This window comes from Lemur catta, chromosome 8 (genome assembly GCF_020740605.2).
Source record: "Lemur catta isolate mLemCat1 chromosome 8, mLemCat1.pri, whole genome shotgun sequence".
NCBI lineage: Eukaryota > Metazoa > Chordata > Mammalia > Primates > Lemuridae > Lemur > Lemur catta.
The window spans coordinates 84,664,358-84,689,660 of NC_059135.1; the positions used below are offsets into that span (position 1 = coordinate 84,664,358).

General features: G+C 35.6%; 1 protein-coding gene across 10 annotated transcripts in view; it reads right to left on the minus strand.

Annotated features, from left to right (window-relative positions):
* The window catches only part of R3HDM1 (R3H domain containing 1), a 181,901-nt gene that overhangs the window by 107,620 nt on the left and 48,978 nt on the right, over positions 1-25,303 (minus strand). For 5 of the 10 annotated variants that reach the window (XM_045560123.1, XM_045560134.1, XM_045560129.1 and 2 more), the window contains exons 2-5: positions 12,151-12,359; positions 10,434-10,630; positions 1,251-1,292; positions 687-776 (exon numbers count right to left, since the gene is read on the minus strand). In XM_045560123.1, the coding sequence (XP_045416079.1) occupies positions 687-776; positions 1,251-1,292; positions 10,434-10,604 (303 nt within the window). In that variant the 5' untranslated portion in view covers positions 10,605-10,630; positions 12,151-12,359. The remainder of the gene's footprint in view (positions 1-686; positions 777-1,250; positions 1,293-10,433; positions 10,631-12,150; positions 12,360-25,303) is intronic. The other 5 variants (XM_045560131.1, XM_045560130.1, XM_045560126.1 and 2 more) reach the window with 2 other exon arrangements.

Consider the following 25,303-nt stretch of genomic DNA (forward strand, 5'->3'; position numbering starts at 1 on the left):
CCAAACTTATCATGCTGGTAAACATTGGTAAAGGGTCTAAAAATAATTATGCACAAATGTCCAAATGTAACATGAGACAAAGATCAATCCATACCTGAGATTAAAAGAAAGTAAAGCTACAGCATTATAAAGAATATAAGAGGCAAACTAAATTATTTGCTCCAACCTCATTGTTCTAAGACAGAAGAGAAATTAGAAATATTAGACAACTATCAAGGAGCCAAGCTAATATGAAAACTGGATTCACCACGCATTCCGGTTAAGTATAATAACCTATCAAGCATCTTGGAGAGTTTCTTTATTCACAACCACTAAGTATTTCGCAAATTTCTAAAAATCAAAACTAAAAGGACAAATTTCATCCAATTCTATTCAGTGGAAGTACTACTTTAATATTTTATAACTTTTCAATAATAACTGTCTTAAAGCCACATTCCCAGTTGATTATATGATCCCTAAGTTTTTCCAGAAGAGAAATCATTGCCGTAAATCTCAGACTGAAGCAAAGAGTTTTTCCAACTTTTTATCTGTATCTTTGGGTGGCAAGTATTATCAAATCAGTTTCACTTAGTAAAAATAAAACAAATAACCATAACACACACAGCTTTGATTTCACCATATGCAAAAATATTCTCCAGTTCCACCATGTCTTCAAATAACGATTTTTTATTTTTATTTTTTTTTACCTGGTTCTCCTGTGATATCTCTGCAGCAGGGGGTGGTGGAGATTCTTCACACACTGCAAGGCTCCGAACTAGCTTTAACTTTGAGCTCGACTAAAGAGAAGTATTTAAAATTAACACTATATTTCACAAATCTAGGGCATATCCAAAGCCCCCTAGAAAGAGATTTTTAAGTTTCTTTAAAAATAGTTTCTGCACCGTATAAAAGTAGATGAAATGTGCAAGTTAAATATATCATTAAATACTACCAAAACCCTGTGTTAAGAGGGAAAACAAACAATTGCAGTTTTGAAAATTATAGCAATAGCAAGAATGGGAATAATTCCAACTTCAAAACCCAAAGAATGGTGAGAAAGCAATTTTCTCTACAAAGAGCCATCAAAGATAAAAAAGCAGTGCACAAAAGCGACTAGGCAAGACAAAAACCCCAAAGAAAACAAAATAAGCTTTCTGCCCCAAACAAAATATGAAAAAACTAAACTGGATGTAGTGCTATATGAAAATAAGGATTCGTCAAGCATGAAGGAAGGCCCTTGGCATGCCAGCACACCAAAATATTTACTATACCTTAGACCTTTTTCCTGTCTGTCCAAATGACTGCAATGGCCGCTGAACATATAACAAGAAAGATTTGTATTAAATTTCATATCGAAACAGAAAATTTGCTTCTTAATTCATAAACCTAAACCACAGAAAAACTAAGCACAAAGAATGGAAAATGAGGAAATCAACGTTGGTTTCAGTAAAAGAGTATTGATTCCTCCTCCCAGAAGCACACTTGCAGAAGATTCTCTAAAATCCTTGTATGGGTTGGCATTTTAAGTCAGCAAATCGCCACAATTTCTGGGTTAACTGAGCTCAATGGAACTCATAAGGTGACTTCCTAGCAGCAAAATAAAATATACTTCTTCAGTATTTTATAGCATATTACACTTCAGCCAAGGTTAGGGGAAACACACACACACACACACACACACACACACACACACACACACCCTCAACAATTTAAAGTAGCTGAGCTCAGAAAAATTCCAAACTTAATAAGGAAAATGTTTCAAAGGCACAGCCAAGTCAGAGTCCAACCACCTATCTACTAAGCCTTTTCAACACTGTATGAAGCACATCAGTTTACTAGTGACAGAACCCTATGCGCCAGGTCTGGGGAGAAGCAATGAAGCAGAAATGAAGAAAAGAGGGCAGATTTCCAATATGAATCTTCAGCATGACTGGCAGATCATCAGTCACATGTCTGGGGAACATGTGAGGCATGAGGCAAACAGCTCTGGTTTGTGATACCAGGCTTTGGTTAGGGAAACCAGCTGAAGCACCTGTTAATCAGAGCCAGATAGGTTTTAAATACTCTTTCCTCCCACTTCTTCCAATGTACTTCTCCAAACCCAACCCCAAATACTACAGGGTCCAGGTATCTGTCATTTTTACTCACTAACACAAGGAACCTAGTCTGGTACCAAACATAAAACAGATACAAAGTCCTTAATACCAAGACTAGTACATTTCACATTAGAAAAAAAAAGGCCATTTCACTCTAACATCCAAAAAAGTTTTCCTTATAGAGCCGACAGAAAAGAGTACACAGTACCAGTATGTTCTGCCCTCATTTTGAATCCAACATTCTTCAAAGATAAGGCACATTGTATTCTTGGGATTTTAACCCTGGATTACACAAACTACAAATCAACAATAACAAAAAGAAAATAGAATACAATGAAGAAAAATGACTTTCCATTTCTTACAAAGAAAATGGTATGTGTGCGTGCACATGTGCAAGTGTTTGCCTAAGAGGGCTTCGGTATGTTGTACTGTCTTGTGTTTCTACTTTATCTTTTCTTTAATTTGCTCAATAGGATTTCTAATTATCTGTAACTCACATCTAAAAACAGAGGTAAAAGAAGTTATGCTACCATCAAGTAATGGCTTATAGGAAAAAAAAGTAGGAGAAAAGCAACGGATAAATACTAGCCAATGCAAATAACTAAATGAGTTCTGAGGAATCCGAAGGGAAAAGAATTTGATTTACTCCCATCCCCTGCTTTAATCCTTTGCAATTCTAAGTATTAATGGTATAAAGCCTTCTATTAAAATCTCTAAAATAAAAGTGATGATTAACTGACAAAGTAAATGCTGTATTCATATGTAGGAGAGTTGAACTTAAACTTGTCTTTACTTATTAGTAGGTGACCAGGTCAAATTATCTCAGTTTACTTTTATCTGTATAAAGTTCATAATATTTGTATTAATTCACACAGTTGGTGAAAAGGTAGATAAAAAAGGGACTTTGTAAATCCTAAAGCACTATATAAATGCAATAGATTATTAAAGGTTAGGAACTAAGCATGTCCGAAAAGCAATGTCCTAACTGCTGCTTACTAGCCATAAGATTAAATTACTTAATATATCAGATGCTAATTTTTAATCTATAAAATGGTAATGCCGTATCTTGCCCCTATAGTAATAGTTTAGAATATTCATAGACTTATACATGCATTAACTGTCTCAGTTTTAATTTACAAGGACCCTTTGATAAAGATGAAGAAAGACAGAGAGGTAAAATTATCTTAATCTGATTTCATTTAACTACTATGTTCTGGGTTCCTGCTATACATGTGACACTGTGCCACGCAATGGGGGTATGAAGATGAATAGGACACAGTTCCTGTCCTTAAGGACCTCACAGTCCAGGATCAGTTACTACATGGCCAAGCAGAACTCAGTATCTTCAGAATCTTAGTCTAGTACATTTTACATTGCACCTACAAAAACCTTTCTGTGCCAGGCATGATACCTCACAACTGTAATCCCAGTGACTTGGGATGCTGAAACAGGAAGATCATTTGAACCCAGGAGTTCTAGGATGCACTGAACTATGATCCCAACACTGTACCCCAGCCTGGGTGACAATGCGAGATTCCCTCTCTAAAAACACCAAAACAAAAGAAACCTTTTTATTTTGGATTAAATACCACTTGTGGTAGACAGAGCTCTAAAGACGGCTCCCAAGATTTCCATCCTCTGTTTATTTAATCAGACACTAATCTAGGTACTGCCTAAGCCCCAAATCAGTTTATCTTAAGATAAAGACTGAGGTGAGTCTTACCCAATCAAGTGAGCTGTATAAAAGCTGAGAGTTTTCTCTGGTTGGAAGCAAAAGGGCAAGTCAGAGAGATTCAAAGTGTGAGAAAAACTTGACACATCATTGCTGGCCTTGCAGATGGAGGGGTGATGTGTAGAGGAGGACCATGGGTAGCCTCTAGGAGCAGAGTGGCCTTGGCTGACAGCCAGTCAGGAAACACGGACCTCAGACAGCTGCAAGGAACTGAGGTCTGTCAAAAACTAGAATGAGCCTTGAAGCAAATTCTTTCCCAGAGTCTTTGGAAAGGGGCCCAGCCTGGCTGACACCTTTGACTTTGGCCCTATAAAACCTGAAGCAGAGAACTCAGTTGTACCCACTGTGAGCTGATAAATGGGTGTTGTTTTAAGTCTCTAAGTTTGTGGTAATTTTTATGCTGTAATAGGAAACTAATACACTACTACATAAGTAAACTATAAATTGCCAAAGTGGCATCATTATTATTTCCTTTATTTCATATTTTTGTTATTTATATGACAGCCATATTTGGCTTTAAGTGGAATTCTATTTGATATAATTATTTTAAAAATGGGTTTTATTATTTACAGCACACTTTTCATCCTAAGCAGAATTTCATTGTCACAGTAAAAGTTTAGCAGCTTGTTTAACAGACCTTTACTAGTCCAGAGAGATGCTAATTAAATTAGAATTTAGAAAGCTTAGAACAAAGTTCCCAATTTATTTGTTTTATACTGATGTACAGTAACTAGGTCAAAAAATGAGTGCAGAATATAAAGCATCCTTAATAGAATTTCGGTTTGAAACTAATATCAATATGTTGTCAGAGCTACCAGCTACAGCATTTTGGAGGAAAACTGAGAAAGAACTGAACAATCTTTATGAGCTAAATATGTGTTAGCATAAAAATAACCAATCAAATATTACTCAATAAAGAGGAAATCTGACTTATTTAAAAAAAGGGATTACTTTTATTTGTAATTAATAATTATTATAAAGAAAATAAACTGTAACGACTGAAATCTTTCAACTAAGACCCGAGCTTACTAATTCTCAGTACTTTTCTAGGTAACAGTAAGGATTGATGGTAATTACGTGGAAGAAGATAATAAATTAACATGTTCAATGTCTAGCTAAAGGTCAGGGGCAGTAAAAATAACAGATGCCAAGCTGCTAATTTCTAATGAAATAACAGAAAATAACAATATTTTCTGAGTTGGGAGAACTGACTTTTAAAAAAAATCAACAAACCAAACACAAATCACTGATTTGTTTTTATCATTTAACCCTCTGGGCCATAAAGCATAGACTTAAACATCCAAAGGCCGGCCTCTCAGACCCTACAGAAAAGTCCCTGGAGAAAGTCACAGACTATCTGCTTTACAGTTATTCCTTATATTAAATGAAGATAAAGGATCTCCTCATCCTACTGGCGATGTATATGTGAAAATCATCCAAGGAAGTAAAAATAGTATGTAAAAGCATTTCTACATCTATAAGATATGGCAAACATCTTTATACATGTCATAGTAAAGTACCACAAAAAACAAACATGTTTACAAGTGCCATCATATGTGCATATAATCAAAGTTCAATAGAATACCAAGTCCTAGAAATAATTTTATATTATTATTATTTTTTTGAGACAGTCTCACTCTGTTGCCTGGGCTACAGTGCCATGGCGTCAGCCTAGCTCACAGCAACCTCAAACTCCTGGGCTCAAACAATCCTTCTGCTTTAGCCTCCCAAGTACCTGGGACTACAGGCATGCGCCACCATGCCCGGCTAATTTTTTCTATACATATATATTTTAGTTGTCCAGATCATTTCTTCCTATTTTTAGTAGAGACGGAGTCTGGCTCTTGCTCAGGCTGGTCTAGAACTCCTGACCTCGAGCAATCCTCCTTCCTCAGCCTCCCAGAGTGCTAGGATTACAGGGTGAGCCACCATGCCCGGCCTATATTATTTTTTAATTTTTCTTTTTTGAAACAGGTTCAAAAGGTAAAGAATAATTTTAAAAAGTAAAGTGTACTATGGGAAATGAAAACTTAAATTTTAAAAAGTTGAACTCATTAAATATTAATAAAAGTACAGCATACAGATAGACAACTTAATAGACAGAAACAAAAACTACTGCACTGAAATTATGGGAGCTTATGTAAAGAAATAAGTTTTACTTTTTATTTTATTACTAAAGAAAAAATCTATTTTGCATGACAATAAAAGGACAAATTTGAGAAGCCATATAGTTGTGCTACTGTTAATAGTTACAATTATGATGATTATAATAATACTATTAATAGCACCTACCATTTGTTAGGTACTATGTACTATGTACATTATCTACACTCTTTTTATCTTTCTTTGACAAATAGGAAAACAGTCAAGATTATGACTTGAATGATTTTATATATACAGAGACTTTTACTCAATTCTTTATTATTTTTTTGTGACCAAGTCTTGCTCTGTTACCCTGGTTAGGGTACAAGTGGCGTCATCCTAACTCACTGTCACCTCCAACTCCTAGGCTCAAGTGATTCTCCTGCCTCAGCCTCCTGAGTAGCTGGGACTACAGGTGCGCACCACCATACCCAGCTAATTTTTTCTATTTTTAGTAGAGATGGGGTTTTGCTCTTGCTCAGGCTGGTCTCAAATTCCTGACCTCAACTGATGCACCTGCCTTGGACTTCCAGAGTGCTAGGATTACAGATGTGAGCCACTGCGCCAGCCTATTCAATCCTTTAAAAAGAAACTTCTTTGCATGTTTCATCAATTAAGGAATTGGTTACCCACTGCCTTCATTGTTGCATTAGTGTGGCTCTGTGCCTTGAACTTTTCTGACAGCCTTATTAGATTGCCATTGTTTTCTTGTCCCTTATTTTGTCCCCATCTCCTATTAAAGAAATGCATTGGAACTAAACTAGGGGATATAAGATGCAAGATTCTCAACTTGATCATCAAAGAGCTTACTACAGAAACAGAATATACTAAATACAGATTATACTTTAACTGATTCTGTGTGTGGAAAATTCACTCATATATATCAGAAGTCATTCATACACTCTGACACACAAGACCTACTTGTTAACAAAAATCAGCTCTCTTATTTCCTCCACAATAAGGGTTACCAACACAATCTGGATTGGCCATCCTACTGTTAACAATAGTTAAAGGCATTTGTTCCAAAATTTGTTTTCAATTGTTCCTACATATACACCCATACAGATGAACACCCCTGGACAAAGCATTTGTCAAGTACAAAGATACAATTGTAAAAGAATGGAAAAGTTGAATTTGAATCTTTAATAAGTAAACAGAGCACAGGATTCTTAATTTCACATTTCAAATAAATGATTGGAAAAATTAACACAAATAATTTACCCTAAATTTAATCTGAAAAATCTATCTGTGAAAAAAATCAAACAATGGAAGCTACATAAGTGAGTTACATACATGAAATCAAAGCAAACACAAGTCTCTCAAACCCATTTTAAAGATTAGAGAGACTAGTAGTCTAACAAAATACATTTTTCTGGATTTAGAAACCTGACACCCACCACCCCAACTTTCCAAATATTTTATAATCATATAAAGTCCAAAATATACCTCCAGATTCTCACTAGGAACAGTGTGTGGCGGTAGAAAAATTACTAATGCATACAGATTTCTTGAATTGGCTCCAAAGTATTAGTATTACAAAATTCTTAAGAAATCCTAAAACTTCTATTAAGATTACAGTTCAAAACAAAATCTTGAATAAAAAACACAGCTAACCTTTTTTAAAAGTAGAAAGAGTGCCACACAAGCAACAATATTTATAAAAGAAAAAGAAATGGCAAAAGAACTCTTTTGAGAAAATCTCTGTGTGGAACCATCTGAGGTGGTGTCTAATGTCTGCTGGCCTCTCTCACCAGTTTGATGAAATTATTTTTTTTATGTAAATACTATCCTTAACAGATAGTAGAAAACCTTAAGATTTTTTTCACAGTATGAAAGAAGCTATAACACCCCTTCATTTAAAAATGACTTTTTTACTCATCAAATTATATATATTAAATATGTAGTTTTTTTGTATAAATGGATGCAATATGTATGCTTCTTTTGGAAGGTAAACATTTCCCTTTTCCCAATTCACTTTAAATATCACTATGCTGGCAACACAACAGACATAAAATATTCACGGTAGCTGATTTTCAGAATGAGAGATGAAAGCGGAGAGTATCTTATTACTCTATTAAAATAAAGTAACGGTTTACTCAAAATTCTCAACATTGTTTGTTACATACATCAGATTCAGGAGTAAAAATAATAGTTGCTATTTAAGATGACAGCCTTTAGGCAGTATCTTAAAGGTACCAAAGGAAGATGAAATGTCTAGTAGTATGCTACAATAGGCAACTCCACATTAAGTTAAAAAGTAACTGTATTAACGAGGCCCTTTTAAATAAAACACTCTATTCCCTGTATATGCTTAAAACAGTTGACTCTATATTAAGTTAAAACATAAAAAATTATTTTTCAGTTTTATCTACTTCAAATTCCCAATTTCCATTACTTAAACCTCTTCTGTACAAGTTATTTTCACCGTATGTCCCTTGCCAGGCGTCCTGGACGGAGGTATCTTGGACCTCAAAAGCTCAAAGCAGAACCAATATTCTTACAGATAGTAAATTCTTAATAAACATTCGAATAACCAATGAATATAGCATTCAACGAACTAACATAAAATGAATTCTCATATTCTCTTTTTCCTCCTCCCAATCTTTATAGTCACTACACTAATATATGAAACAAGAGGTCAAAGACCAGACCCATTGTTGTTTACTATGGTATTTCCTTGGCAAACAATAGGCTTTCAATAAATATTCAGGTAACATATGAAACTTGCCTACAGTACAAACAACTGGGCCATGACACGACAGTGGTCATCAGAATGGTCTTGTGCTTATTGCCAAGGTCAACAAAATAGATATGGTAAGAAATGCAAAAATCCAAGTTAATCATTTGTTGATAAGCATGACCTGGGAGAATGAACATTAGGTGTAGAAAAGAGGCTAAAATGAAATCTTTTATTATTTCAATGACAAATGCAATAGAATGTTAGTTGATTTTCTCTGATGCAATCAGGATGCTGGCACACTGCCATCACTGAGTGTACTGATTACAGGCATGGCAATTTTTTGTTGTTTTAAAAAGTGCTATTACTAAAAATGACTAGAAAAATATATGTTGTTCCTCCCAATTTCTTAGATAATTACCACTTGACTATACTCAATCAGTGAGGCTTACATGCTTTTTTATAGCTATAGGAATTGCTATCATTGTCTAAATAGTGTCTGATACATAACAGGGAATAAACAAAGTTTTTGACTGAATGAAGAATGAGATAACCTTTAAAAGAGTTTTCTTTACTTATCATAGAAAAGTGAAGCTATAATTTTTAGCTTGTACCCATCAAAGTCTTTGGGATATAGAAAGAATGATAGAATATTTTCTCTAACAATAGAATTCTTTAATCACAAGGCCAAAATAAAACATTAGTGTTAAAGATAATATTTTAGGATAACATTTGTGGTAGATTAAAGGTGGCTATAAATTCTTTCCTCCTGAGAGGTGGGATCTAATTCCCCTTCCTCTGGGCTTACTTTACTGATTTGTGTCATCAAAAGAAGACAGTGGAAGTGATGTTCCAGAACTTCGAAGCCTAGGTCAAAAGAAACCCTGCAGCTTTGCTTGGTTCTCTTGGAACATTCTCTCTGGGACTGCTGAGCTGCCACATAAGAAGTCTGACTACCTTGGGCCCACCATGTTGGAGGAACCACAAAAACCCAGCATTCCAGCCATTCCTACCAAGCTGCCAGACGTGAGGGAAGCTGTCTTAGAACCTCCAGGACACTGGCCAATGAAATATCGGTGAGGGACCTCTGTGAATACCTTGTTGAATAGAAAATTTACTTGGCCAAGCTCTGCTCCATTTCCTAACCCACAAATCATGAGATATTAAAAAAAGTTGTTTTAAAATTGTTAGCCCTTAATTTTGACATAAAAGATAACTGCAACACCTTATCAAAGAAATGAATACTACTAGAAATACTACCACTTGAAACCATTTTTATTTATCTTGAATCTGTTGGTCAACTCCATTTTCATCTATGCCTGGAATTAAAAGTGTTCTCAGTGGTTAGTTCTAAGTCATTGTATATGTGCAGCATCAAATGGAACAAGTGACTTTTTCCTATCCACCAACCTCTCTTTTCAGTCAGGTTGATAGACTTGAGAAACCCCCAGGAGGCTGTTTTTGCCAACAGATCTCTGCAGTTTCAATCTCTCCATTTCCCTCTCCTCTAAGAGCTCTTAGGTTAAATTCCCAACTCTCACAGCACTGGTAGTTAGGGCAAGGAATGAAAAAGTAGAAAGCCAATAAAAATGCACTAGCTTCATACAAATGAAAAGAATTATATTAATATAAGCAAATCAAAGACCTAAGATTCACAGTAAGCTAATTCAAAAACCAGCTGGTGATTATGTCGTGAAGGGTCAACTTACCCTTTTAGAATTTTGAAAAGTGAGTTTTGTATGAAAAGAAACATAACTATGTATTGAAATATTTAGTATTTATAGTCAGGGGAAAAAATCCTGTTTACCTGCAAATCAATATTGTTGTCAATACAACGGTCATTCTTCTCTGCCAAAATCTTTCCATAGTTTTCTGATTTGATAATATTTTCAACTCTGGTTGTATCTTTCACTTCTGCCTCCAAATCCTTCATTGTTTCAGTTTCATCTTTTACAGTAACAGTATCAGACATCCTCATCAGCAAAGGTTATTTTAGAATGAAGCCTTAGCAAGAAAGAAAAAAAATTTTAATTCATTTTGAAACATTTTTTACATTCAGTTTTCGCACAATATTGACCTAATACCCTTTATGTTCCAGGAATAATGTTGAATATACATACATGGAAACAAAATTCCTGGTTTCAAAGAATACATAATTTTGTGGCAGCTATGTTCAAACTTTTAAAAAATTGTAATACAGTGAGAAAAGAGCTATAAGAAGAATAGGAGCAGGGGGCAGTGTTGGGATCCTGTAGTCCTCGCTACTTGGGAGGCTGAGGGGGGAAGACTGCTTGAGCCCAGGAGTTTAAGGCCAGCCCGGGCAACACAGCGAGATCCTGATTCTAAAAAATAATAAACACAAAAAGAATATAAGGTGATTCTGATACACATATTACTCATGAAAGTTCTTAAGAAACACTGAAGAATGAGTCAGATCAAGATGGAAAGTGACATTTGGATAGTAATACGTATATAGTTAGATGACATTAGAAATCTTTCTCTCTAAAGAAATTTATGACTATTATACTGTGAGAAAAATATTTTCCTATCATAGCTTTCATCTGGATTTCCATAATTCCAAAATTTTTAATTACCCTGAATTCCAAAAGGAAAAAAATAAAAAAAAAATAGTAACATTCTATACAAAACACAGTTGTAAACCTGGGTTAACAACTATTAATATGTTCAACAATATGAAAAAAGCATTGAAAACTCTTCTGACTTATGTGATTTAATGTCATACAACATGTATTATCAGACACTCTAGAATATGGAATCTACAGCAGAACAATATTAGTACATAAGATGCCAATATATTTCATGCCACTAGTGAGTTTATGAAAAACACTGGGAAGTTCACATTGGATATCAAATAGGAATGTGTCCTATTGAGATTAAATCTAAAGATAGCTATCATTTTAGAACATGTAGCAAAACACCAGAACTTGATATGAACAACTTATATTGAAATGTATCAAAAAAATTAAAATCAATGGATTCATAGACAGAGGGATAGACAAATATAGGTTACAGCAGAAATGGTAAATGGTAAAGTGTTAATGGTAGAATCAAGGGGTGGTTAAATGGGTATGCACTGTAAAATTCTTTCAACTTTTCCGTATTTCTGAAAATTTGCATAATAAAATCTTGGGAGAAAAAAAACAGTAAAACTGATTTACTCTATATCAATTTAGAAAATCCAAAAGTTCATTTCCTGAATGTTTTGCAATTAAATATCTAAATAGATTTTAGGAATTGATAAATACATCTGAAAAGTTAAAAGAAAAAAGACAAAGAGAAATGACTCTAAAGTCACACATAGACTAAACTGAATAAAAAAGTCTTCTTTAATTATATTCTATACAAAAGTTAAATGGTTCATTCTGAAATAATAATGGTTTTTGAAAAGGGGGGGGTATGGAGGGAGGGAGGATACTTAAAATACTCTGGCTCCTTGCTCTTCACACATTATGATTTTGAAGGAAAAAGGGATGTGTTTTCCTGAAGTGACCAAAGAGTATTACCTGATGTATCCTATGGATTTGGGTTTGTGGGGTCCCACAAAAATAAAATAAAATAATCCAAGGTTCCTTTCCACAGTTGTCAGCCAGGATGTCAATTGTATTGAACCATCTGTAATCTGGCAGGAGGAGTCCCATGTCCTTGTCACCACTGTAGATTCCTGGACTGGAATGGACTGTCTTGGATCAAATATATCATAACTTTCAGTGCCCTAAAATTAAAACAAACAAACAAAAAAAACCCACCTTAGCAAAATAGCCAAGGGAAATGGAATGCTCCACAGTAATTTAGAAATTAGAACTACGATTTTCAGTGTTTTTTTCCAGAGCTACAACTCTTTAATAAAGACAAGACTATAATTTTGACTAATAATCATCCCCTAGATTTTTAAAAGTACAAAAGAATAAAAGGCTTTAATAAGCCATTTAACATTTTCAATGAAACCCACATTGTCTGTTAAAAGATGTCTAATAAATGGTGGAATGACTATTTTTTAATGACATTTGAAAGATCAATGCCAAAATTCTCTCCGTGTCATATCTTGAAAGTCAGTTTCAATTTATTTATTTGGTGTAAGTGAATCCCTTATAGCAAGTAAACAACTCTAAAAAGACTATGTAGCTCTCTTTCTTAATAATTTTGCTGGCAATCAACAGAACAGCACAATTTTAAGGTGAATAACAGCATAATGAGTACCAAGAGATCTAGCACCAATACAGCTGAAAATGCATCATTGAGCAATTCACATTAACACTAACTCTTCAAAAACTATTTTGAGGCCAGGTGTGATGGCTTACGCCTGTAATCCTAGCACTTCGGGAGGCTGAGGTGGGTGGATCACTTGAGGCCAGGAGTTTGAGATCAGCCTGAGCAAGAGTGAGACCCCGCCTCTAGAAAAAAATAGAAAAAATTAGCCAGGTATGGTGGCGCATGCCTGTAGTCCCAGCTACTTGGGAAGCTGAGGCAGGAGGGTTCGCTTGAGCCCAAGAGTTTGAGGTTGCAGTGAGCTGTGATGATGCCCCTTCACTTTAGCCCAGGTGACAGAGTCTGACCCTGTCTCCAAAAAAAAAAGAAAACAAAAAAGAAAAATGATTTTGAAATATAATCATTCAGAACCTTGATATGAGTTGTTTCATGATACCTACAAGTTAAATATTCTTCACTTTAGTTTTTGCATCTTTATTTCACTACATTTGACAAAGGGATAATAAATAAAAAAGGAGCATCATAAACAAAGGTCAAAGGTTTTTTTAACTGACAGTGTCATCTCAGTCTGACCCAGGTTGATCAGCCACTAGAGCAAATGACTCTTTTATTTTTTCAAGTTCCACCAAAAACAAAACAAAAAATCCTTCAACATAATTTTTCTCAATTTTAACTTTTTCTCTCATAAAACGGTAGACACAAGATGGCAGCACTAACTAAACAAACAACCAAATTCACGTGCTCTTTGTAAAGTGACTTTATGATTTAATCACGAATACCTTAAATTTGAAATTCTATAAAAGAAAGGCTTAACCCATTTAGGAAACAAATAAGGCATAGATAAGGCAATAGCTGCAGGGGAGAGTGAGGAAGAGGCACAATTTGAAGAGGTGAACATTTCAGAAGATCCCAGGGTCCTATGGAATCCGAAAGAACCTCAGAGATCACCTAGTTCAATATGATAATTTAGCATGCAAGTTATTAATATTAGTGCCCAGAAGTCAAATGACTTGTCCAAAGTCACACAATCAATATGTGTGACTAAAACTAGTTAATATGTGACACCATTTGACAAAGGCTAAATAAATGAATAACTTTTGAATCAATTGTCTGGGAAGGAGGCAATGGCATAATAGAAAGAACAAGCGCACTAGTATTAGACCTGAGTTTAAATCTCAGCTCTGCCAGTTACATCTTCAGTAAAATATTAATACTAATTCTCTCTGAGCTGCAGTTTTCTGATCTGTAAAGTAGGAAAAAAGAATATTTAGCTCATTGGTTTGTTGTGAGGATTGACTGACTTAAATGTAAAGTATCCACCACAGCCTCTCAGAATATGTTAGTTCTCTTCCAAGGTCAGAATCACTCTAGGCTACCATGTGGCCAAGGCTGAATTTGCTGTGTTTTGGCCCTGCAATCTGCATCACAGTAGACTGACAAAAGGCCCACTATTGTGCACAGTGGCTTTCCACTTGTGTATGTACCCTACAAAGCTCAATAAAGGAGAATAAACACTACAGTCTGTGGGGTGTATGTATGGGGCAGAGGGTGTGTGCTTGCCTGGGGGCATGGCCTCAATGGGCTCTCATTTTGGGGCTTCTAATTTGTTTTTCCTCTCCAAATATTCAAGTAAAACGGATGCTCCAACTTTTGAGACTAAAAGAAAAAAAAAATCATTTTATCTGGGCAAGAAGTCTCTATTTCTCAGCTTACCAAACGTTGTGTGGGCATGTGTGTGTTAAGTATAGGAAGTCACAAGACAGACATGGCACATCATGTCTCTGCTACAACATTTAGTAGTCACTTAAATGTATCACCCTAATATAATAAATGTTGTACAGTAAGTGAAAAAGATCAAGAAACTGACAAAAATTTGGGAAGTTTCTATAATAGACAACTTAGAGAAAAAAATGAACACAATGTTGGCATTTACTAAGTGTATAAATCTTAATCCCTACTGTTACTGATATTTAAAAACTGAATTTCTTCAAATCTATTTCAACCTAAAAGAGACGGATATATGTGCTCTAAATTCATATTCAACTTTGGAAAAACATTCTTCCAGTTCCTAACACATGCATGTTACTTTTTAGAAACAAGTCAGAGATTTGATTAGTACAATTTCTGTGCTACAAGATAGACAAGAGAAATGCCACCTACATGTATATATAATAAAACCCTTAGTTGCATATGCCCAAAAAGGATGGCACCTACCTGGCACCATAAACAAAAGGGAATTATAGGTAAAATTAAAGATCATAACCTAAAAAAAGTAATACTATGAATGTACTAGGATGTATAGGAAATCTTTTTACAAAATTTTTATAAGGGTGGGAAAGCCCTTCCTAAGTGCAACACAAAAATCTAGAAACCAAAGGTAAATAGTTATAGAACTTAGAACAAAGTTTTAAAATTTCTCTGTGATAAAGCAATAAACAGTAAAAGGCAAATGATATAAATGAATTTTTCCAGCTTTATATAAAAGGGTCAGAATATTGAAAGTAAAGAAGCTCTTATAAATTGAGGGAAAAAAAGAGGAATAGGGAAATGACAGGAATAGCTAAGTTACAAAAGAAATACAAATAACTACAACCAAAAACTAATACTAATATATAGCTTATCATGTGCCTGGCCCTGTTCTAATACCTTTCATAATTAATTCATTTAAAGCTTATAACAATTCTAAGAATTATGTCCTATTATTACCCCTGTCCTACAACAGATTAGGAAACTAAGGCACAGAAAAATTAAGTAATTTGTCTAAAGTCACACAGCTAGTAAGTGTGGGAACCAGAATTTGAACTGAGCCCACTGGTGTACCATTCCAAGCTCTTAGATACAACACTGTATCATTATTCACATGTATTATCTGATTTTGTGTTCAAGAAGAAAAGGGATAATTTGTGTTTATATAGTAACTTTATTTCAAGAACAATTATGACTTGTGATAACTCCTTAACACTGGATTTAAGATAGAGAGTAAATTTATCCTTTTCACATGGATAGGAGCTATGTATTGTTTTTTGTGCAGAGGAAGACAGCACTATTAACTTTGTAATAATGGTCAGTAGGACTACTTACTACTGAACTATCAGAACTGCCAGAAAATATATAACCATCCAGTTTCTCTGAATCTCCCTATCACTTGTGATGATGAGTACCAACTATGCAAACCTGAGTCCCAGTAAGGATTCAGAGTTTGTGGCTAATGAACAATATGAAGCCTAGTAGCTTATAAATGATAAATTCACATAGTTAACTTTGCAGTGGTCCCCAACATTTTTGGCACCAGGAACCAGTTTCATGGAAGACAATTTTTCCATGGACAGGCGTGAGGGTGGGGAGGCGGATCTCAGGCGGTGATGGGAATGATACCCAGCACTTGCTCACCAGCTGCTCACCTCCTGCTGTGTGCTCCCCCACACTAAATTTCATGGATGACAACTTTTCCATGAATGGGGGTGGGGGCAGTGGCAGCCCGGAGGTTGGGGATCACAGCAGTTAAGTACCTTCCTCAATGTAACAAAATATGGCAGAATTAGGATGAACATTTGCAAAGGCAAATTAATATGTACATAGTGCACAGAGGAGTAGTTTCTCTAGTGAAAATTCCAGAAAGAATTTTCAGCAAAAAATGCAATATTGATACTGATAATTCAAACGATCACTTCATTATGCCTGGGGCCTAATTTTTGGGTCCACAGCACAAAAGAGCTGAAAAGTTAGGTAGCCAAAAAAATGAAATACTCTAATTTCACACAGTGAAACCCAGTTTACTCTAGGTTAACAAAATATAAAAAAAAATAATTTAAGTTAATTTATTTGTGGGAAAGAAATCTGGCTCCTAAAATTAAAAATATTCTTCACAAGAATACTGAGGGGGCAAAAAAGAGAATACTGATGAGGGAAAAAGAGTTACATTACTGAAATTATCAGAATAGAATCTGGCAAAGCACACTGTGTTGTTGTTTCCTTATCACTACTTAGTTTCTGATCCTATTTCATTAGATGGATAAAATGCTATTTCTTCCTTTACAGACAGAAATATATTCAGGCAGGCACATTTATAAAAGAAATCAAATGCACAAAAGCAACACATACCAGCTTCTCTTTAAGGTTATAAATTGGAACAACCAAATTGGTCAGAGGCCTACAGAAAGAAAGGCAAAGAAAATGGTTTATGCCGTATTTAGAAACAGGGGAAATTCATATTCTCAGAGTCTCTCCTCAGTCACTTGAACAAGAATATAAGCAATGGTATTTCAAAATGCTAAATGTCTATGTGATTTATAGATAGTCACTATCATCCAACAAAAATTTACTGAATAACCACAGAAAGGACTATAACTGCAATGAGTATTGGCTATATTTAAAAAGAATGAAGAGAATGAACTACCTTGACCTGAAAGAGTTTGTTAAACCCTTAAGAGGTTAATGGTGACACTTAATAAAATAATTTTAAGAGGATATTGTAGGCCGGGCGTGGTGGCTCACACCTGTAATCCTAGCACTCTGGGAGGCTGAGGTGGGTGGATTGCTCAAGGTCAGGAGTTCGAGACCAGCCTCAGCAAGAACGAGACCCCGTCTCTACTAAAAAAAATAGAAAGAAATTATCTGGCCAACTAAAATATATATAGAAAATTAGCTGGGCATGGTGGTACATGCCTGTAGTCCCAGTTAGCCGGGAGGCTGAGGCAGTAGGATCGCTGAAGCCCAGGAGTTTGAGGTTGCTGTGAGCTAGGCTGATGCCACGGCACTCACTCTAGCCCGGGCAACAAAGCGAGACTGACTCTGTCTCCAAAAAAAAAAAAAAAAAAAAAAAAAAGGATATTGTAAAAGAGGGGGAAAGACTTTTGGTAGCTGAAGAACGGGAAGGAATAATTTAATAGTCTATGAGACAAATTACTATTACGGAAAGATTTATATGGAGAAGTGAGGTGTTATATGAATGTGTTATATTCTGAGCAAAGAAATGGGGAAGATAGGAAAAAGAAGCCCACTTAAGTAAGAACGTATGAATTGGTGTTGAAGACAAAACATTTGATGATGCTAAGTTGGTAAGGACATGGGCAATGGGATCTCTCACACACTTCAGAAAACAATTTGTAATATAAAATGAATTTTAAATTCCTATGGCCCAATGTTTTCACTTCTGGATCTACACCCTAGGGGAACTCACACTTGTTCATGAAGGGACATGTACCAAGATATTCAAAAGCATGGTTTTATTTAAAAGCAAAGAATGGGAAAGACCAAATTTATTAATAGGGAAATTGATTTTTTAAAAAGTAAAAATAACTGTGGCATTCTCATATTGTATAATATCATAAAACAATTAAAATGAATAGCTAAAGCTATCAATATTAGTACCAATTTAAGATCCAAGAAGAACGTCAGAACGTTTAGTGAAAAAGCAGAATGATCTCTGCCATAAACCACAAAAGCATAAATGGGAAGGGTACATACCTATTTCATGTTAGTAATTGCCTCTGGAGAGGGAAAGGAAAGGGATTCAGGTGAGATGGAAAAGGGACTTCAGTCATGTCTATTATTTTATTTTAAAAAAAGATCTGCAGCAAATATAATAAAAGGTTAGTAATTGTCAATTCTGGGTGTTATACAGGGTGTCCCAAAAGTCACCATACATAGGGAAAATGGGAAATTGTAGCTAAATGTACCTTTATTTACAAAATATTCGTTACAAAATTTTTCCTTTGTATGGAGACTTTTGGGACACCCTGTAATGCTTGTTTTTTGGTTTGGACATTTTTCATTAAAAATGCTCTAAAAATAAACAAGAGATTAATATAAAAATGTGGATATATTTGAAGTTAAGACTAGAAATTTAGTTTTGATCCCATGAGGGATAGAAAGCTTGAAAAATAGAGGAATGTATTTTAAGAGAAGCCATGGAGAATGATTTCAGCTACAATATAGATGGACCTTGTTCTAGCAAGCAAAATGTTGATAGTTGTGATGGAAAGTGACTAGGGCTCAGAAAAAGGATTAAGAGATGAAAGCTGGCTCACATCTGTAATCCCAACACTCTGGAAGGCCAAGAAGGGAGGATTGCTTGAGCTCAGAAGTTGGAGTTCTGCCTGAGCAAGAGCAGAGATGCCTCTCTACTAAAAATAGAAAACAATTAGCCAGACGTAGTGGCACGCGCCTCTAGTCCCAGCTACTTTGGAGGCTGAGGCAGGAGGATCACTTGAACCCAGGAGTTATAGGTTCCAGTAAGCTATGATGACGCCACTGCACTCTACCCAGGGTGACAGAGCAAGACTCTGTCTCAAAAAAAAAAAAAAAAAAAAAAAAGCTGAAAAGGAGAAAAGAGATTTCATTCATTTATTCTAATATTCTGATTGGATATTATGTACTAAGCACCAGTCTAGGTACTAGGGATATAGCAGGAAAATCCAAGCAGACAGGATTCTAGAACCGAAGCTGCTTATGTTCTAGCGCAGAGAAAAAATACACGAGATAACTGCCAATTGTAGTATGTGTTTTGAAAACAATACTATTAACAGTAAACCCTTAAATACTTATTCACCAAGCATTATTCCCAATGCTTTAAGTGCATTAATTCATTTAATCCTCACCAAAACTACACCATGTAGGTGCTCTTATTATCCCCAATGACAGATGAGGAAATTGAGGCAGAGAACATTAAGCAGCTTGCCCATGGTAGCAAGACTATTAAGAGGTAGAGTTAGGATGTGAACTCAGGTAGTTTGCCTCCAGAGTCCATGTTATTAGCCACTACCTATACTGCATCTAGAAATGAACAGATAACATAAAGTATAATAACTAACTGGGAGAAGCCAACTCAATACAGGAGAGGTCAGGGAAAAGGTTAGGGCTGTGATAGTTGGAAGAGTATGAGAGGACACACTGAAGGTACAGGTGCTACGTGCTACCCACTGATAAGGAAAGATATGAGGGGAAAAAAGGATTTCCTGGCAGATCAGTGATTTCAATTTTGTATACGATGAGTTTAAGTATTTTCCTGACAATTAGGTGGAAAAATCTAACAGAAAATTGAGTATTTACACCTGGAGCTCAGAAGAGAAGTCAGGGCTGAAGATATTTATTTGAGAAGAATCACTGTATAGACTGAAGTTTTGAATTATCAATTTAGATGAAGTTGCCCAGGAGCCTTCACTGAGTAAAAAAAAAAGTGGGTTTGGGATAGAATCCTTAAGGAAAACTAAACCCTTAAGAGCCGAGTAAGGAAGTGGAGGACCAAAAACTACGTGATTTGGTAACAAGGTTAGCAGGAGATGCAAAGTTATAGGAAGACTGTTAGAATGGAAAATGTGTAGGCTAAAGAAGCTAGTACAGAAAGGAGGGAGAGAGTCTGGGGTTTTAGAAGGAAAAAAGGAGAATGAGAAGGAAAATATAAAATGGGAAGAAATGAGAAAATGGAGTCAGAAGGACAAATGAAGACATAAAACTTAAAAGTACTCATTATCCTCAGAAACTGAAGGGAAGGTGGTAGGAAACTGAGGGAATTCATACCTAATAAACTCCTTTTCTATTTTACCTAGAACATTATCTGCTAGAAGTGAGGAAGTTGGGATGGCTACAGGGTTTAGGGAGAATGGTGGGTGAGTCACTAAGGGGGGTTTCATCAAGGCCAATACCAATATCCAGGACTGCAGACTACAAAATTGGGGGTTTCTCTGATTCTTTGACTGAAGTCATTATAATGAGAATAATCTAAATGAGACAGCTCAGGAGCTACTTGGCTACAGAACAGGCTAAATGTCCTTTCATAGCCATTTCCAGGTCTGATTTTATATCACTCGGTGGTATCATAGTAGCTTAAGAAATGTAACTAAAAATGACAAATCAAAACATAAAATTTGGAAATTAGGAATGCTAGAGTACTAAAATAAATCTAGATTTATCTTTATGTAGCAGGGGTCCTAGTTTGAGTCAAAGCAGAATCCAAAGGAAATATTTTCTTTTTGCCAAGGCTGGTGTGCAGTGGCATTATGATAGCTCACAGCAGTCTCAATCTCCTGGGCTTAAGAGATCCTCTCGCCTCTGCCTCCTGAATAGCTGGGATTATAGGCGTGTGCCACAGCACCTTTATTAGAGAACCAAAGCAGGGGAGAAGTGGGAAACAAGCAGTTCATGGCGCTCAGGTGACCAAGCCCTGCACAGAAGTGGGTCAAGGGCTTGCTCCATTTCTCTGACGATGTCATGGTGCTGGTGCTAGAAAATTCTAGAGAATATGGTATCCTGAAGACTAATGATGTTGGGAACTCTAAGAGATACAACCTTTAGTACTGACGTGAACAAATTCATGGCAAGTACTAGTAAAAATGGTAGTGGGCAGTGGGCCAGAGAAGGACAAAACTGGAAGATCATGAAAGGGCTATTCATAAGCTCATGGGAGAGACCTTGGAGAATCCTGAGAGTTAACTTTGGTGAGATTCTGAAAGGGTTTAGATACTGACAGATGAAGGCAAGAGACAATGCAATAAATTCAGGACCATTAATGTAACCCCATACCTGAAGGCTATATTAATTACCTCCTAATATAGTGCTAGTGAGGGTAAAATGTGCTTTACCTTAATTCTGAACCTATCATAATCCAGGATTATACTGAGAGCTCCCATGAATTAAGAGCCCTTGGCATACGGTAAAATCTCTTTTAAAGACTACATGGTGGGGGGAAGACTGGTCTGACCATCTCACCATGCTTTGGGAAATGAACAACAAAGAACATTCAAAAGGTTTAGATTCCTGGAAACTGAGCTATGAGTAATGAAGATGTGAGAGATCTTAAGATAGTAATGAGGATGTGAGAGGAGAGCTTAAGATAATGGCATGGAGAAGAGAGAATATAGATTTTTTTGTTTCCATATTGAGTTTGAATTGATTATAATTCATTCTTAAATATTAAATAGTACATTACCTGCTTAGAGAGGCTTTTAAGCTACGAAACCAGCTAGAGAGGCAAACTGGTCAGAAACATCATATATTCTGCTTGATCTCAGAGTTATTGTATAAATAATAACAACCAGAAAAGTAAATAATTTCCCTAATAGAGAACACCAAAGAAGATATTATGTAATAAAGAATTTGGCTAGCCCTAGCAGGTAGCCTCTAAATCCTTGGAATATCTGGAGTGACAGAAGTGTCTTTGTCATTCATGGTGGGTCCTGATAGCTTATGCAAATGAGGTGACTCATGGTGAGCCTTTACACATAGCTTATGTTAAGGAGATGATTCAAAATGGGGACTGGTTGGAAAGACTAATCAAGTGATTAGAAAGTTGAGGCTTTGAGTCGTGATAATCCTATGATAATCAGTCCTATGATAATCCAGGAAGGGAAATGAGGCTGGAGACTGAATTCAATTGCATGGTCAATGATTCAATTAATCAAGCCTACGTAATGAAATCTCAATAAAACTCTGAACACTGAAGCTTGGGTGAGCTTCTCTGATTGGCAATACTCTGCATACTGTCATACACCATGTGCAGAAAAGACAACATGTCCTGACCTCATGGGGAGAGGACAACAAAAACTGCGTTTAGGACCCTGTCAGACCTTGCCCTATATGTGTCTCTCCTTCTGGCTAGTTCTGATTTGTTTGTATCCTTTTGCTACTATAAAACTGTAACTGTGAGTATAGTGCTTTCTTGAGTTCTGTGAGTCATTCTAGCAATCAAACCCAAGGGAGTAGCGGGAACCTCCAAATTTGTAGCCAGCTGGTCAGAAGTAAGGGTGGCCTGGTGTCTGAAGTAAAGGCAGTCTGTGTAGGACTTGTCTGGCCTAATTCCAGGTTAGCTGGTATCAAAAGTCATCGAGGTATCAACTTTATGCATAATCTAGTCTCATTCATTACACTCTTTACTAATGTATTTTGTGCTATGTTCATAGCATGATAATGTCTGTAGTTCATAGTTCATAAAGGTGAAATCATCATGAGCACAATTCTAGTTTTTTTATTCAGCTATTCCTAATGCCTTCAATGAATAGGCATATGCTTTACACAGACTGTGGCAAGTGCTGGGCCAACCTATAAGAAACTCTCAGTCTTTACAGCCTTTTAGCTAGACTTTGATGTGGTGTTCCCTTTACTCTTTCAAAATTTTATTTCATTTGACATTTTCTCTGTATTACTAATATAACTAAATGAATTTATCTCTATGTACTTTTTATCCATGACTAATGTTTCATTCTTATCACAGAGTCACAATGAAAATCCTTTACAAGTCTTAAAGGTACAAAGCTCTACCATCAAAGAATCTTAGCAAAACTCATGCTGGGCTCCTGGCACATTTATCTAATCCATCCAACTGTTCTTTGATGGCTTAACATGTGAAACTTCACATTCTCTAGCATTTGAATCAGTAGATCTAACATGACCCATTTCCTTCTTATGCCAAAAATCTGTTTCCTTTATAGGATTTTGATTTAGGTTACAATTGGCAGACATTCTGTTTTATAACTACTAATGTACCACCCTTCACTTCCTGAACTGCCAACTACATTCTTTCTAACAAAAGATCACAGCCCTCTCTCAAGAAAGAACCTAGGGATTATGTTAGGGGAAAAAAGGCTCAAAAGATTTTATTTGTTCTTTCAGTCAGAGAGCATTTCATGGTCAGTAAAAATAGCTTAAAAACAGCTTGAGGTAGAGCAGGTGTTGTCTTTCAGTTGCCATCATCTACTTTCATACTCTATAAAAGGATGTGTACAACAAAGCGCAAACAATTTTACAGCTAGAAGGTGCTGCTGCTGGGCATAGGTGAACACTGCTGAGAAGCTCACGGTCTCTGTCTCTCGAAGTTCACACTATACACCGTATGTGTAGAGCTAGCAGATATAACTTCTCTTTAAGGTACCTAAGATTCTGTCCAATTTAATTGGCTCAATTTCCTGTGGTTTTGCACAAAATGAGTAAATTCAAAGGGTCTAACACATTACAGATTTGATTTTTTATGGCTTGCCTTCATTATCTTCTATATATGTCTACCACATCAAATTGTTTTAGTAGTTATTAATCTTTAATACATTTCTTTTGCTTTCTTTACAATTGTATCATTGGAACTCAATGGGGGCATACAGTCTTCAATTTCTATTGTCATTAATTTTCTACCTGTTAAGGGAAGCTGTGATTTAGCCAGCACTCTGAAAGTATGGGGAATAATAAAATGTTTCGCTCTCTCTCTGGTGATCCCATGCTGAAGTCTGACATTTGACATGCTTGGTAATCAGTCATTGCATATTTTTAAACTACCTGAAGAGAAACTGCATGTGATGCCTGTGGACATGCCTGCTATTGCAGGAAGCAGCCATATACTCTTCTAAACATTTGAAAATAAATTGAGAGGAAATTTAAAATTAACATAGCAGATTGAGTAATGATTTATAAACACCATAAAGCAGTAGTTCTTAATTATTTTTAGGTCATGAAAGGATTTCTCTTGAAAATCTTATTAAACCCAAGGATCCTCTCCTCAGAAAGGCAGCACTCATATATATGCTTACTCACAAATGCACTTTCACAGTTTTACATGTGCTTTTAATGGTTTCTTGGTTCTCTAGAAACCTATCCATGAATTCTAGTCAACAACACTTGTTTCATGTTATCTCTGTATGTTGTATGTAAATATATGTTTTATATGTATGCTAATCATACAGACATGTAAACATATGTATAATAAAGTGACATGTATGATATAGATTTATATAATATTACAGATTTGCATTATATATTATAGAATGTGATAGATTTATGTAATACATATTATCCATGTCATTTTATTATATAACATACATATGTAAGATATAAAATAAAGGTTGTTAACTGGGATTCATATACTACTGGCTTCTGGAGAACTAAAAACCCAGAAATATTTACATAAACTTGTTCTGTTCAAGTGAGAAGGTGGGGCTAGGTAGAGAGATATTAACTGAACTTCAGGCTTTTCTCTATTTACTTAAGTTAATACTTATGAAGTTAATATTTTTGAAGTACCACAAAGATACTCAGAGGAACTTAGCTAAGAAAAAATGAAAATTATTGCATTAACTGTATTAAAGATATCAGATATTAATTAGAATGAGCGTTGGTCAGCTCATATGGAGGTATGGCAAGATTTAAAGAGATGATAATTTTTTGGTTGTACTTCAACCCCAATGCTCCCAGCGATCAGAGGTGTGATCATAGAGCAGAGAAGATAACTAACTATAGCAGTAGAGACACCAAAAGAATGTAAAAAAAAGAAGTGCTACATAATTTCAGAGGAGAGAGAACTATATGTGAAAATGACATTTAACTCAGCTCTGGAAAGGTTTTCATTTTATACATCTTTGCTTGCTTTTTGAACACACTTTACATATGTAACCATCATATACATCTTTGCTTGCTTTTTGAACATGCTTTACATATGTAACTTGTTACCTGTAAATCCTTCCCTGATAGCTC